General features: G+C 37.9%; 1 protein-coding gene across 1 annotated transcript in view; it reads left to right on the top strand.

The window, feature by feature from the left end:
- Positions 1–16,200, top strand: part of Col19a1 (collagen type XIX alpha 1 chain) — a 302,587-nt gene that overhangs the window by 59,745 nt on the left and 226,642 nt on the right. The window contains exons 9-10 of the mRNA XM_042055762.1: positions 8,647–8,691; positions 12,326–12,370. Of these exons, the coding sequence (XP_041911696.1) occupies positions 8,647–8,691; positions 12,326–12,370 (90 nt within the window). The remainder of the gene's footprint in view (positions 1–8,646; positions 8,692–12,325; positions 12,371–16,200) is intronic.

The following is a 16,200-nucleotide window of genomic DNA, read 5'->3' as shown; positions in this document are numbered from 1 at the left end:
CTTTAAGAATGAAGAATTATAGCATTTAATTATATTTTTTAACAAATTACCCTTATCAGCTAGTGCAGACATTGAGTAGGCGTTCCTCACCTTATACATAGAGCCTTCCTGTCAAATATTACAAAACAGTAACTGTCTGCATCACGTATGCCGCTCACTTGAAATTCTGCTTACGTTTGGTAAACTAACTGTTGTTGGTTCATTGGGAAATGTTCCATTCTATAGTAAATACCTGTCTACTTTTGGTAAGCTTATATAGATAGGCAAGTGAGTCAAAGGAGTACATGAGTTTCCAGAAGAAATAAATACAGGAATGCATAGAATCACAATGCACAACCCCTGCCCTCCCACATATCCACATACCCCCCCACATCCACACACACACACACACATATCCCCCACACACACCCACACACATGCACATACCCACAGATATACTTTGTCCTTCTTGTCTAAAGTGGGCAAATTTGGTGAGGTGAACAGTGGATGAGCATCCTGCAACTCCAGCTCAGGAGCCACACATGCTTTCACTGCCTGCTATTGTACACAAAAATTTGCTTTACTTCCTACTTCTCCTATGTGCCAGTACATTGTCCATTGTTTGATATCGATAATTTGTAAAAATAAGATTATTTTCCAATAATGTCTAATTTACTTATGTGATAGTAAAATATATAACTAAAATAGAACCTAAATTATGCTAAAGTAATATTTGTTTTCTAAATGATTAACCTTTAACTAAGGAGGAATAACTTTTTTAATTAATCTAAAAATTTATTTATTTATTTATTTATTTATTTGTTTGTTTGTTTAGAGACAGTCTCACCTTGCAGTCCTGACTGGCTTGGAACTCACTAAGTAAACCAAGCTGGCCTCAAACTCAAATCCTCAAGCTTCTCTCTCCTGAGTGTGGGGCTAAAAGGTGTGTATCGCCATGCCAAGCAAGAGGAAAGAGTTATTAAATTCCTTTGTTCCTTTTAGAGTACAAAGAGCATAGATCCTCGTTATCAGTGTGTACTTGACATTAGGCAAGCAGAGTTACACTTCCTGAGTTCTAGCACAACAATCTTTCTCCGTTATCAAATGGAGATCATACTCGGATCCCTTTTGGTTTATCTTAGTGATAAAATTAGAAGTTCATGGAAGAGGCAGCTTAATGACTAGCACAAACGTTTGATAACTAGAAGATATATTTCAAACATACAGCCTGCTGATATTCTTGCTCCAAATCCTGGCTTAAAATGAGACCAAATTAGAACTCACTTAAGGAAATGCATCTTATTCAAAATTTGTTTAGCAGTAGTGTTACAATAAAACTCAAATTATCATCTGTGTCTTTGGCTTCTTTGACAAAAAAAAAATGTAATGTTTCCAAGCCAGTGAACTCCTTCAAAATAATTATACATGGAATTACAAACTTGTATCACGTCGATAAAAATAGCCACTTTTGCAATAAATATTATGTGCTAAACACTGTCAAGAGCCTCCTTTAAATTAACTCATTCAATACTTAAAGACCTTTTAGTTCAGAGTTGTTATTAGTTTTTTTGATTTTGAATCTAATATATAAAGAGAATTAGACCTTCCTTAAGCCTCATAACTTGCAAGGACTGGAGTTAGGAGGGAGCTCTGCCCACAGGAGCCTTCTGTGGCATCAGCTGGATGTGGCCAAACCCAGATTTCCTTTCGCGCTCAGTTTGAATTAGAGCGCAAATCCATTTGCCTTGCAGCTTAGGGAGTGGATTGTGACGTTGGCTCTCTAAATTCCGTTCCAGAGAGTGCTGTGTCCCCATCTTTAAGTCTATGAATGTCTTTAACATTAGATCCTCTAGCTCCACCACCTGCAGAAGATTGTATCTGATTCCTGAGAATTACTGAAAACCAGTTCACTCACCCAATGTGAGGATTTTACAGTTTTGCCCACAGAAATAAGAATTATGAAACTATGATGTTTTGATTTTGCTAATTTTCCAAATTCAAAACTAGAATTGAAATATTTCCAATGTGTCCAAAGATGACTCTGGAGATCTGTAGTCTGCACTCCGTGGACAGTAGCCCACTCATGACTGCTCTTTGGGTTGACCTGAACATCAAACATAGAAAAGTCTACCTTTATACCTTTTACCAAATATATTTTGATGCACATGCATGCACACACAGGCACATGATCATATACATACAGAGTACTCACTATCAAAGACATCAAACTTAGTACCATGACTTCATTAAAATAGTCTGTAATGGTAAAAAAAAAGCCATATTCTTTAAGATACTGAAGAATTACATCTAATAACACAATGGGTCAGTTGGTAATTTGCCTGTCATAATAAGCTGCTGAACTACCCTCATTATACGGAACTTTCGATGGCAGATCTTTTCTCCATAACCTCTGGGTCCCCATTCATTGCACTGGCATGAGCACAAACAAGGCTGACCCACGGTTAATTGTCTCTGCATCTCTTTTCTGCTGGGAAACGAAAGGATGGTGATGTTTGAATCTCGACTTTCCCTAAAAAGGCATTTGAGAGAATGCTGCAGCTCCAGGAAATAAAGGCAGATGCTGCTTCAGTTTATGTACATGCAGACGGGTCCTGTAGCTGCTGTGCATCCTAATGAGCTCTGCTCTAGCGCAGTCCAGATGTGGCGTTAATGCCTCGGAGACTAAAAAACTTATAGGCGTTTAGTGAAAATAATTTTTGTTTAAGCCATTTGGCGTCCTCTCTGCATTTCTAGTTTCACTCAGTTTTCCCGTAGACAATCAGAATTAAGCTTATTTGCACAGTTTCTCCCTAAGTTAAGAAAAATTAATATGTATCTGCACATAGCAATTTATTATAGAAACTGAAACCTCGAAATAAGAACACACAACTTTATCCAAAGAGAAAGAAAGAACTTTTAACGATTATAGTATAATTACATTCCTCCCTTTCTATTCCCCCCTCCAAATGCTCTCATATGCCCCTCCTTGCTCCCTGTAAATTCATGGCCTCCGTTTAAATTGTTGTTCCATGAATATATGTGTATGTATCCTGATATATTCTTAAATGTAACCTGCTCGGTCTGGGTGACGTCACTTGCGTTCATGTTTTCATGGCTGGGCATTTGGTCTCGGATAACCTGGGCAAGATCATTTCTCTCGCTCTCAGCATTCCTTAGTTGCTTTCAGTTCTTTGTGGAGGGGTGGAGCCTCACTGGTTTCCCCTGTCCCGTTTGCCATGTTTATTGGTCACCTTTGTTCAGCTCATGTTGAACAATAGGCTATTTTGTCAAGGCTGATGAAATAAATGTGAGCATTATGCGGACAAAAATATCATTTTTACACTTATATCAAAGATTACCAATCAAAAATATGCTGCTTGTAAGAAAAACAATCTCAATGTGATTATGTTTCACCTTTCTATTAAAACTAATAATAACTTTTAGTGTTATTGATTAGTTATGTAATTAACTTGTATTTTGCCAAAAAAAATCCTATCTACGTTTGTATTTAAAAAATATATTTAATAATGAAAATTTTATCAAACCCAGACATAGCATTGGAATTCTTATAATAACCAGTATTTATAGAAAATGACCACGAAAATTATCATTTCACTGTTGTATTTTCTAGTTTCACTGGCTAAAGTTCTAAGGCTAAAACCTTATTGGTGAAAAGCTCTGGCTTTGATGTGGAGTGTCTTGTCATTGTCTTGTCAGGAGGTGTATGCTGATACGATCCATCACTGCAATAAGCAGAAATATAAGGGCAGAGCTAGTAGAGAATAGGCAGAAGAAACCTGCTCCCTGTGCAGCTGACTTTCTTTCTTAATGGTTTCTCATTCCCTTCTAATGCCTTCCACTCACATCCCAAGTAGAGCAGTTGGCAGAGACCGCAACAGATGGAGGACGAGCTCAACACATGCAGCGTAGCTGGCACCCAAGCACTTGACTTTTATTTACCAAACAGTTAGCCAGATTTCCGAAACCCAGTCTGCTAATGTCCCTTTTTGGTTTAACGTGCAGTTGGTATCTAGTACATAAATATTACATCGCTTAGATAACTAGCTAGTTATTTTATTCTTCATGTAGATTGCTGATATACTGAACAGTGGATTTAAAGAAATAGCTGCTATGGTTTAAGTCATCTTTGTGACTTTAGAAGACAGCTATCTTGAAGTGGTTCCGTTAGTAGCATCTTTTAGCCAGCCTAGTCAGGGCCACATGTACCAGTATACGATCTTAGGTAAAGCTCCCAGGTAAATTTGAAAGATTGAAGATGGATTCAGACAATTGCTATTTTGATCCTTTGCCATTATCATCACTGATTACTACATTCCAAGTTCATGCAGCTCTTTTATGAAAGATTTTAGTCCAGTAAGCAAAATTGGAAGCTCCTCCATTCCCCTCACATGGTATTTTGCTTATATCACCAATATTTGTGCGTCTATATCTCTGAGTGTTCCTGGACTAGAAGGAATCATTGTCTCTCTAATCTCTGCGATGCCTACACATGGACATACATGCTGATAGAGGACAGCCATGCTGATAGAACCTTCATAAGTGTTAGCCGAACTATGCAGAGCTCCGGGAAACTTAGCTCCGAAGTTCAGAACTCCCAAGGATTTCTGCAAAAGCAAACTTCAGGGAAGTTGAGGGAAGGAGACTCTCTACCTAGCAATGCTTAGAAGTGCTGCTTCTTAGAATGAAATCTAATAGGGACGGTGTGTGCAGCTCCGGATTTGCTTCCGGTTTTCTCGTCTCCTGCCCTCCTTGCTCTCTAAAGCATAGCCAGGCTTCCTTATCTGGCTTTCTGTCCACCCTGTCTCAGGTTGGAAAATCCCCTTAGTTTCTTATATTACCTCAAGGAATGTTTCATTCTCCAAGGTTCCATGATCGTTTACTGCAAGGCCAAAGCTAAGTTAACCGATGGCCGTAGCACAGCTGAGCCCCAGTAGAGGTAACTGATACGGACTCACACTATAAATTACTCATCACGAGAAATACTCTGGACAGGAAATGGTTTGCAGTGACTGGTATCTCACCATCCGCAATTAGGAGCTGGCTGATGGCATGGAGCTCTCTATCTTAAATCATCTTTCACTTGGAAGACTGCTCAATGCAGGTGTCAGTTACCACACATCAGATCTTTCAGTAGATGATTCAGATTAAAGGTCTTGATTTTCCTACCTTGGTTTTGCAGTTTAAATTTATTGAGGCTGTATTTAACCTATATTTGACAATACAATTAGCCCAAATCTTTGTTTAGGACAGATCCATTTTAAGAAGATCATATCAATTTCATGGGATCTCAGATTTTTTTATAAGATCCTACAAAAGTCACTGTCTCCCTAACTTAGCTAGGTGTGGAAGAAAACTTTTACCACCTCCCCAAATAATTTCTAAGGTGTTTAGTTGTTTAAGCTCAATGTGACTTACATGTGTATAACTTAAAAAGGATTGGAAATAGAAATTTTTCCTTTGAAAGGAAATATTGGTAATGTTTATACTTGATTACAAACTCAGGATATGCAAACACAATTTTAGAAGCAAAGTGCATTAATAGAAGAACAATTTAGCATCCAAAACAGCATGGTGTGTGTGTGTGTGTGTGTGTGTTTGTGTGTGTGTGTGTGTGTGTGTGTGTGTGTGTGTGTGTAGGTTATGGCCTTGCTTTTTGTTCTGTGTGGGACCATTTCTGACATAATGTGCTGAGTTTTGAAAGCCACATTTTGAGAGATGTATTAACTGGAGAGTGTATACCCAGAAAGCAGGGTAATAATATTAAGATTCCAAATTATCTTTCAGTGTTTACTGAATAGAAGCCTTAATAGTGACCCAAATGGGTGTCATGTATAAGATCTGGAAGATTTTTTTCTCCCATAATTTAAGATAACAGAAATAAGACTAGTGGGCAGAAATTTTGGTTCAGGAAGCCTTAATTCAACAAGATGCATGTGCCTTTTTTTATTTGTGCTCCACAGTGTGAATCAGACAGAAAAAGTTAACTAGCTGCTTAAGATGGTTTTTGATGTATAAATACAGTTTATGTTTTATTTAATTTGGTGAGAGTGTGTGTTCATGTGTGAGTGGTGCACACAGGGAGGTCACAGACAAATTTTGGGAGTCAATACTCTTCTCCCACCATGTGTGTTCCAGGAATTAAAAGGCTTTTGATAGAAAGACTCTCCCCAAAAATGAATTTTTAAAGGTATGATTTCTTTAAAACTATTGGTTGTAACTTTTTCCAATAATGAATTAAAACTTTGATTGAAAGATAAAAGAGAGGCAACTATGCCTTCTTTAGGATGATACTGGAGAAAAAGACAGCAAGAATTCAGAAATATACACACCCATGCACACACACGCGAGTGCACACACACAAAACAGATATACACTCCTCTAGTAATGTCAGGCAAATACTTATTTTATAGATAAACTTGGAATTATTGCTACTGCTTGCACCTTTGTGGACTTTGCTCTGTGTTTCAGAATAAGTACTAAGAGGATTGTTCCTACTAGCCTAAATACTTTGAAGTTTTACAGAATCAACACTTGTCGTTAACATGAACTATGTCCTTTTAAGTTTTTATGGTGATTCTGTATTTTCCTCCCTTTTTTAAGATAGCGATGGGAACAGGATGCTCACACTCCTTTTATGGTCTATAGACAATTAGAAGTGATTTTAAATCTCTAAGTAGGGAAAGAGAAGAGACCAGTTAACACTTGTCACAGGGGAACACTGTATTTCAACTACAATATTCTCAAAGCATCAACTCACGACACAACCAGGTCAGCACTCAGGGCACATGAGATGTAAATGTTGGCAGCTAGCAAAGAGGAGAGGTGGAAGAACCATCACCACTCCCTTTTCTCCGAAATGGGCTGTTGGCGGAGTAAATACCGTATCATTGTGCTTTAATGGATTATATGCTGTATCTTGTTATCCTGAGTATTTGCAATATGATATAAAATATTAAATCGGATCAACTGAGGAAAATAATCTGCTTCTTAGGGACAAGTGGGCCTATTTCAGTGATGAGTAGTAGACTTTCTATTCCCACAGAATGCCCCTTAGCATCAGATACTTATTGTAATTTCATTATCTCCTTATCAGATGTTACTACAGCTTTCTACTAGTGCTGCCTGGTGCCTAGGGTCAAGAACTGCAATAACTTCTAAGTGGTAAAAATACTTAGCACACTGATAATGAATGTGTTTTTTTTGGTGCATCCTCATGTAATTACATATCACAACCAAGTTGTGTCCTTACCATGACTACAGCAGCTACACTATAGAATACTTTGATAATTTAATCTAAACAAAGAAAAGCCTTAGCTCTTAAAATAATGTGCATATATCTGACAGTACACCTCTGGTTTAAAAAAAGAAAAAGAAACTGTGAAATTTTGCAAAAAAATGTATTAGTAATAAAACTAAGATCCCAATATTTAGGCAGAGCATCGCATTGTCATTTAAAAAATTTGAAGACATGATGCTTTTCATAATATACTTAAACCTCCTTCACGTATTTCTTAGAAATAATATCCATGTTTTCAGGAATGCTTATAAATGGTTGCTAAGTGAATTTAATAACTATTTCACAGAAGTAGAGCAGGTCATAGCATTGTTAACTTGTTTGGAGCTGCCCGAGTTTGGACAGTTGGGTAAATTCCTAGACTGAAGTAAACAGACAAGGGTTTACTGAGAATGCTTGAAACCCCCATAGAGCATCTTCTAGCTGGTGTGCTCTCCCCAGAGCAGACGTGTCAATGCAATGACCAAGAATTTCAGTAATGGAACCTGATAGGCATCTGCTGAAAATGTGCCATGTGGAAAAGGAACTGTTTTATGTAGTATTGCCTTTGGTATGACTTCAGAATTGACTTCAGAATTGACCTCGCAGCAGTCAACAGATATGGATAAGGAAATAAGCATGTCTATAACGTGGTAAGACTATGCATATGTGCATATGTGTCATTTTAGGTAAGAAGACACTTACAAACTACTATTAAATGGGTTGTCAAAGACCATGTAGGGAAGTCGGACATTGGCCACAGCTGAGGGAGAAGAGTCTGAAGACCAGTTACTGTATGCCCATTCATATAAGATGGTTACGAGAATAGTAACTCGCTGATAAGTTTGTTCAGGAAATGATGCCTATCCCATAAAAAGTATTTATTATTTTGCCCAGATATTTTAAAGCAAAGAAAAAGAAAGGAAGGGAGAGAGAGAGAGAGAGAGAGAGAGAGAGAGAGAGAGAGAGAGAGAGAGAGAGAGAGAGAGGAAGAGATTACTTCATAGCATGTAGAATACACATTGAGTAGGTGCTGGACATCTCAGGCAATGCTGTAAGTTGGCTGACACTGGGACTATGAGACTAGTACTTAGCATCTCAGGGCCTCAGTCCCTTTATCTTAAAACTTGAGGTGATTGTTCTGGATTGTTCTTGAGGTGAAGTTCTGTAGCTTCCCCAACACTTGGGTGGCAGAGGCTGAGGGTTCTCTGTGAGTTTGAGGCCAGCCTGGTCTACCAAGCAAGTTCCAGGGCAGCCAGAAAACTCTGTCTTTAAAAAAAACAATCAACAAACACAAAAGGTGTGTGTGGGGGGGGTGTCTTTCTCAGTATTATTTGTGGCTAATAAAATTTATTTTGGTTACTCTTTTTTAGGGTGAAAATGGCATCCGTGGTCTGCCAGGCTTACTTGGTCAAAAGGTAATGAGTTTTTATAAATGTCTCCTACAAACTAAGCTAATAAATCCATCTTTCCAAGGAGGACTCATAGAAGCATTTCCTTCTCAGAGACCTCTCAAGGAAGCATTTGCTCCAGGGTGTTAGCAGCATGCCATCCTGAGGAATCAGTAGAGATGTCTTATAAGGGCCATGGAGGTGTTAAAGCTGCACCAGAAACATGTCGACTGTTATCAGTCAGAGTGAGCAATAGAACAGCATGTTCTGCTGATCATTTCTGACATGCATGTGTTGTGCTCCTCAGATTGAGTTAAGCAGCAATGTTTATGATGTCATGAAATATCTAACAGTACAAGGATCACACGCAACTAAGCTCTTCAAAACACACCTGTCGGCTTTTGCCTGGCAGCGCAGACCAAAAATCTTAGCTATTCAGAAGGTGAAGCAGGATTACTGCAGGTTCACAGCCTTCCAGCCTGTAGAGGCAAGAATGGACAACTTAGTGAGGTCATGTCTCAAAAGGAAAAGGAAAAAGAAGACTGAAGAGATAGTTCAGTGTGGAGTGCTCACTTAGTTTATATGAAGCTATAGACTCAATCCCCTATAAATAATAATAATAATAATAATAAACCTACATTCATGCTCATGATGAAGGAGAAGTTTTTCACCACCCAAGCTGAGTCTTTCTGTGCCTCATATCTTTCTCTACCAAAATGAACTTCCTCTGGATCCGTTACTACCTATCCGAGGATGGCTTTCTTGCTCTGGGAACAATATGGGCTGAGCATCACTGGTTGCACAGAAACTACTATACTCTAGATTCCTGGAGTGAAAAGGAGTCGCTTCCAGTGGGGCCAGCTGTCATGATACAGCCCAGAAAATCCACCACAGGGGAGAGCATTATTGATGCAATTTTAGATGCCCCCCCACAAAGCCAAAGCTGTCATTTCAACGTTGTGGCAAAAGGTTACATGTTTTCATAACAAAATGTCTGAAGTCGCTATTCATCTATGCTTAGCTTTCCCATAGCCATTTGATAAGTCACATTTTCATTTAGAATTAGAGCTTAAAAAACTGTTTCTTTACCTATCCCTTTAGAGATAATAAGACTGGAGTGGGAACCATGAAACCGTACACTTTCCAGCAGTTCTAGATAAACCCCACTGGTACAGCATGTGCCGCCTCTGCGAGCTGAGCTGTAAGCCAAGGGATGTGCAGATTTATCTGCTGGGAAGCGGTTTTGGACTTTCCAGCAGCTGTTTGTGGTGGCTGCATCATGCTGACATCGTGGCCAGTGAGCAACGGGCTTTAGCAGCTTCAGTGTCAGCTTGAATTACCAGATGGAATTCAAGTCTATATTTCAGGGGAAACACTATTAAAAGTAAGGTAGGCCCATGCATTAGTGATAAAAGTCCCTGTGAATTAACATATTGTTTGCTAATAACATTTTGAGAACAAAGGAAGCAGAAGATAATTATTTAATCAAGTTTCTACATTCATTATATACATTTATTTGACGCATGTACTAATATACTCATAAATTATCTATGTATAGAAAACGAGTTCACATTTTAATCTATATAATACATGTGGATTTTAATTATGTCATACACCACTTTGTGGAGGCAGTACAAAAAAGCTGACATCAGAAAATTTTCATCTGTTGCTAGGTATGATGGCATGTGTTTATTTGTTATCCCAGCACTTCTGTGATAAAGACAAGAGCATCAAGAGTTCAAGGTCATTATGAGCTACATAGTGAACTCAAGGACAATCTGACCCGCATAACATTTTATCTTTAAAAACTTAAATAAAAAAAATAAAACAAGCAAACACAAATATCGGTCTCTTATGAAGATACAGGCTGGATGCCTTACACTATGACCCCAGTGAATGAGTGGACGTCAGATAAAACCCATCTCAAACACCATCGGTCCCTGATGTGTAGGAGACTCTCAATGAGCGTTTACTAAATGTTTGGTGGGAACCTCATCAATTTATTCATGACAAATTAAGTCAAAAAATAAACTTATGAAATTGGAAAGGGTTCAGCTGAGGAAAAAAAACACTTGCACTTTGTAGATTTAGAGGATGGCATAGGAAACAGTTTTTTTTTTTTGTCTTTTTGTTTTTAATTTTTAGACCAGGCTATACAGAGTTGTCTTTATTATTCGGTCAGTTGCAAGATATAGTCAGGAATAGGAATCATCCCATACACAAAACACACATCCGGCACCATGCCTGTCTGCCAGGTGCTCAAGCACGAGGTAATGGAGAAATTGATCAATTATTGATTAGAAATATGCTGAAGGATTCAGAATTTAACTTTTTCTTTTACTTTGCTAGTTCTTTTTTAATTCTCTTTTTAATTTATTTTTAATTTTTATTTTTTAATGAAAATAAACTATCTTTTTTCATTGTACATACAATCCAAGTTCCCACTTCCTCCCCTCCTCCCATTCTCCCCTCATATCATCCCACTCCGCCCCATCCACTCCTCAGAGAGGGTAAGGCAAACTGCTTTCTGGAAGGTCCAAGGCCCTCCCTACTATATATAGGCTGAGCACGGTATCATACAAAGAGAATAGGTTCCCCCAAAAGACAGTACATGCAGTAGGGTTAAATCCGGGTGCCACTGCCCCGCCCCAGTCTTCCCCAGCCATACAACTGTCAGCCATATTCAGGGGGACTAGTTTGGTTTCTATGCTTGTTTCTTCCCAGTCTGGCTGGAGTTGGCGAGCTCCCTTTAGCTCAGGTAAACTGTTTTAATGGGTGAACCCATTATGGTCTTGATTCCTTTGCTCAAATTCTCCTTCCTCCCACTCTTCAACTGGACTTTGGGAGCTCAGTCCAGTGCTTTGATACAGGTATCTGCCTCTATTACCATCAGTTGCTGGATGAAGGTTCTATGGTGACATTGAAGATAATCATCAGTCTGACTACAAGGCAAGGCCAGTTTGGGCCCCCTCTCCTCTATTGCTTAGGATCCTAGTTGGGAGCATCCTTTTGGATTCCTGGGAATTTCTCTAGTGCCAGGTTTCTTGCTAGCCCCATAATGGCTTCCTCAATCAAGATCTATCTTTCCTTCCTCTCATCTCTGTCCTTCCTCCATATAGACTTAGAAAACAGTTCTTTTTGTGACTGTAAACCATATGAGCAGAACAGAGAGTAGCCTGTGGCTCCAGGTGCAGGGAGGTGCTGGGGGTGGGGGTAGGGGACTCTAAGGTTCAACTCTAAACCCTCTCATGAACCTTTCATTAAATACTCACATGGAAGGTAGATTTCAAAAAAGTTTGTGTCGTCTGGATTTAATGAGATGTTAGTGACAACAAGAATTGCAAACTCAGTCTGTGCTGCGTCGTTCACTTCTCAAAGCAAATCTAGATAGTACCATTCTTTGACACTTAATGTGCAGGGGCCTTGAATTTATGAGGATGTAATCTTTTTGGGAAGGTAAGGAAATATGCAAAAAAGCTGGTCCTTGAGTATTTTGTGCTATTTAGACTTTGCATTGCTTAGTGTTTGCTTAGATCTTCATATTGCAGCGAACTATTTAAATCACTGATATTTTATTCTTAGAAATATTGCTATTATTATGAAAATTCCATGAACCATAAGAACTGTTCTTATTACTTTACATGATGCTCTTCTTTTGCAGGGAGAACAAGGACTTGAAGGCACCAAAGGAGAAACTGGTGAAAAGGTAATCCTTTAGTGTTTTTAAAGAATTATGCTCCCAAAATAGTTTAATGTGACATTTAGCTTCTTTCATATGTTCTATACCATATGTATAATAATTTTATAGTGGAACTAAAAACATTTGCATCAATTAGAGTAACTTTTATATATTAGTGATTGACAGAAATTGTTCTAAATTTACTTGGTCAGGCAACTTTAGTTACATTTATTCCATTTATATGTATACAAATGTTTATTGGACATTGTATTTTTATATTATGGTATCATTCATCCATGACTATGTCTCTGACTAAAGGTCTTTTTAACATGGACACTGGTTTATCAGTGGAGTATTTCCTGAGAGGAAGTTAAGGAAAAATAATAACAAAAGAGCTAAATGCTACAGAAAAGATAGCACACACTAAAATCAGAGTTATTCCAAAAGGTTTAATATAGGGGTGATTAAAAGGTGTGGGTGATGTATAAGAAACGGACTCACAAGACTTTTAAATGCTGTGGGTTGCATTGCAGAAGACCCTTTGATCAATGCCACAAGGTTACAGATGCAAAGGCAGAGAAAAGCGTGGGAAAGGCTGCAGACTGGAAGTGCTTTTCCCAAGGCAGTCAGTCCCCAGTGAGAACCTTGGGAAGAAGTACTTACACCCAGCCCTGAACTCCTCCTAGTGAAGCAAGCAAAACAGAGTCAGTCAGGTGGTTGTAACCCATGGACCTGGGAACCCTGGGGCTCAAAGGAGGTTGGATACTGGTAGAGTGTAGTCACTGAGGAACCAAGGACGGATATCATCCCTGTAACCCAAGTGTCAGCCCATCACCCCCACACAAAATTAAACTCTGCATTTTATACCTTCAAGCAGTGTTTTATTTCAAGAAATTATTACCAAATCATCTTGTAGTCCTTGAAGAGGAGAAGAACAATCTTTCCTGTACAAACAGGCTCTGCAGGTGGAAAGGGTGCTCTCAAATCAGCCAGCATTGCTTGTGTCTAGCTTTCAGGCAGCCATCAGTTATGTGCCTCTCCTATGAGTATTTATAGAGACAATGATTATCTTCTATAATTACCGTACAAATTACACATGTTGTAAGCTACATAATAATTACTTTCCCTCCTGGAAGTGAAAGAGAGAGAGAAAAGGAGAAGATGGCCATATAATAACCATGCAATTGAGGAAAAATCCATTAAAATTATAACCATTTTAATGTGTTTTTTAGAAATTCTTGAATACTTTTGCTTTAGAATAATAGTTATTATCAAGCCATGTCTCTAGTTCTTATTTAGATGCATATTTTGGTTCATTAGTAGAATTTTATCTGTAGGAATGAATGAAACTAAGTAAGGCATAATATCCTTTCTATAATTTAGCCACCAATACCTTAAAACTTGGTTATTTTGTTATTCTCTGAACATAGCTGATATTTTGTGGTACTAAACAGATTCTCACAGACTAAACATGAACAAAATACATTATCACAATGCCGCAATGAAATTCATTACTGTGTATATATAATATATGCTAATGAAACATTTATAAAGAACACACATTCCATATATTTTGCGCCTAAGATTTTACTTCTGTTTCCTCATGTTTATTGAGTGTTGCATTCAAGCAACTAATTTCTAGCATAAGGTGGAAACAGTTATGGAGACTACCCTAAATACGGTAGAAAGAAATAAGCATCAAAGATAAAAGACAGTGACTTTAATGAGAATCGTAATCCCAATGGCTTATACTCAGATTTAGTATTCATGTAATCACCTTTAGGCTTAGAAGGTTCTGCTTTGATTGCTATTTACTATACATTAAATGATTCTTTTCAGTATTGCAAGCTAAAGAAGCACATGAATTATGTCTGATCCATAAATCATTTTCCATAGGATGAATAAATAAGGTCATGTGGCAGACTTTGGTTATGATAAAAAGAAAGAAAAGTCTGTGGCAGGCCTCAGTTTGGTGTGACAGGAGCCCATCATCCTTAGGATTCTTGAAAATGCATTTGTTTTCTGAACAAAATCAGCCAGCTACACTTCAATATCAATTCCTCGTGGAAAACTAACATATAATTACTTTACAAACATTTTTCTTCTTAAACAATCATATTTTCTCCATCCCCATGTTTAAAATTTGAGACACAATACAATGGTGGACTAAATCAGGAGATTTTGAGACATTTTCTATCTATCAAGGACACATGGTTATGGTAAAAAAAAATAATATGGACTGATGGATAGCAAGCTCTGTGCTCATTTCCAGGTGTTCTTTCTACAGGCAATGGAAACCAAGTTCAGCAGTCTGCTATTGACTCGTAGAGAGACAATAAGCCTTCAGCCTGATTTACTCACTAGGAATGCCCAAGAGGCTACACAAAAGTCCAGTTTACACATGTACCGCTTTTAGTCCAAAAACTTTTGATTTATGAAGTACTTGTCTGTATCAAGTACCTTGATATCCGTAGGGGATTGGTTTGAAGACCTCTGGACATGTCAAAAATCCACAGATATTCAAGTACCTTATAAGAAATGCTGTATGTCCTATGTACATACTCATGAGTATTTTAATTGTCTCTAAATTATTTTATAATACCCAATACAATGCAAATGGTATGTATATAGCTATTATACCCTAGGGAATGATGACCAGAGAAACACTGTTCTCAGTACAGACACATATTAAACACTATTTTGTCTATTCATTGAGAATTTCATGAATACAATATATCTACCTTCAACCCTCATAAAACTCTTCTCTCTGATCTTCATTCCCTTGCCTTCTTTCCTCCCTCCCTCTCTCCCCACTTCCTCCTTTACTTTCTTCCTTCCTTCCTCTTTATGTTGAGGTACTTGATCCATTTGGACTTGAATTTTGTGCATGGTGACAGAGATGGATATATTTTCATTATTCTACATGTTGATATCCAGTTATGCCAGCCCCACTTGTTAAATATGCTTTCTTTGTTTCATTTGATATTTTTTGCTACTTTGTCAAAAATCAGGTGTTTGAAGGTATGTGAATTAATATTCGGGTCTTTGATTCGGTTCCATTGGCCCTGGTGTCTGTTTTTATGCCAATACCAGGCTGTTTTCAGTACTGTAGCTCTGTAGTAGAGTTTGAAGTCAGGATTGTCATGCCTCCAGAAGTTCTTTTATTGTACACGATTGTTTTGGCTATCCTGGGATTTTTGTTTTTCCATATGAAGTTGAATACCATTCTTTAGCTGTCTGTGAAGAACTTTGCTGGGATTTTGATGGGCATTGCATTGAATCTGTAGATTGCTTTTGGTAAGATTGCTGTTTTTACTATGTTAATTCTACCTACCCAAGAGCATGGGAAATCTTTCCACTTTCTAGTGTCTTCTTCAAATTCTTTCTTCAAATATTTAAAGTTCTTGTCATACAAGTCTTCCACTTGTTTGGTTAGAGTTACTCCAAAATATTTTATGCTATTTGTGGCTATTGTGAAGAGTAATATTTCTCTGATTTCTTTCTCAGCCCATTTATCATCTGTGTACAGGAGAGTTACTGATTTTTTTAAGTTAATCTTGTATTCTGCTACATTACTAAAAGTGTTTATGAGTTGTAGAACTTTCTTGGTAGAACCTTTGGGGTCACTTATGTAAACTATCATATCCTCAGCAAACAGTGAGAGTTTGACTTCTTCATTTCCGATTTGTATCCCTTGATCTCCTTTTGTTTTATTATTGCTCTAGCTAGAACCTCAAGAACTATATTGAATAGAAATGGAGAGAGTGGACAACCTTGTCTTGTTCTTGATTTCAGTGGGATCGCTGGGAGTTTCTCTCTATTTAGTTTGATGTTAGTTATTGGCTTGGTGTATATTA

Source organism: Arvicola amphibius, chromosome 9 (genome assembly GCF_903992535.2).
Source record: "Arvicola amphibius chromosome 9, mArvAmp1.2, whole genome shotgun sequence".
NCBI classification, from domain to species: Eukaryota; Metazoa; Chordata; class Mammalia; order Rodentia; family Cricetidae; genus Arvicola; species Arvicola amphibius.
This window is presented reverse-complemented; position numbering and strand designations above follow the sequence as displayed.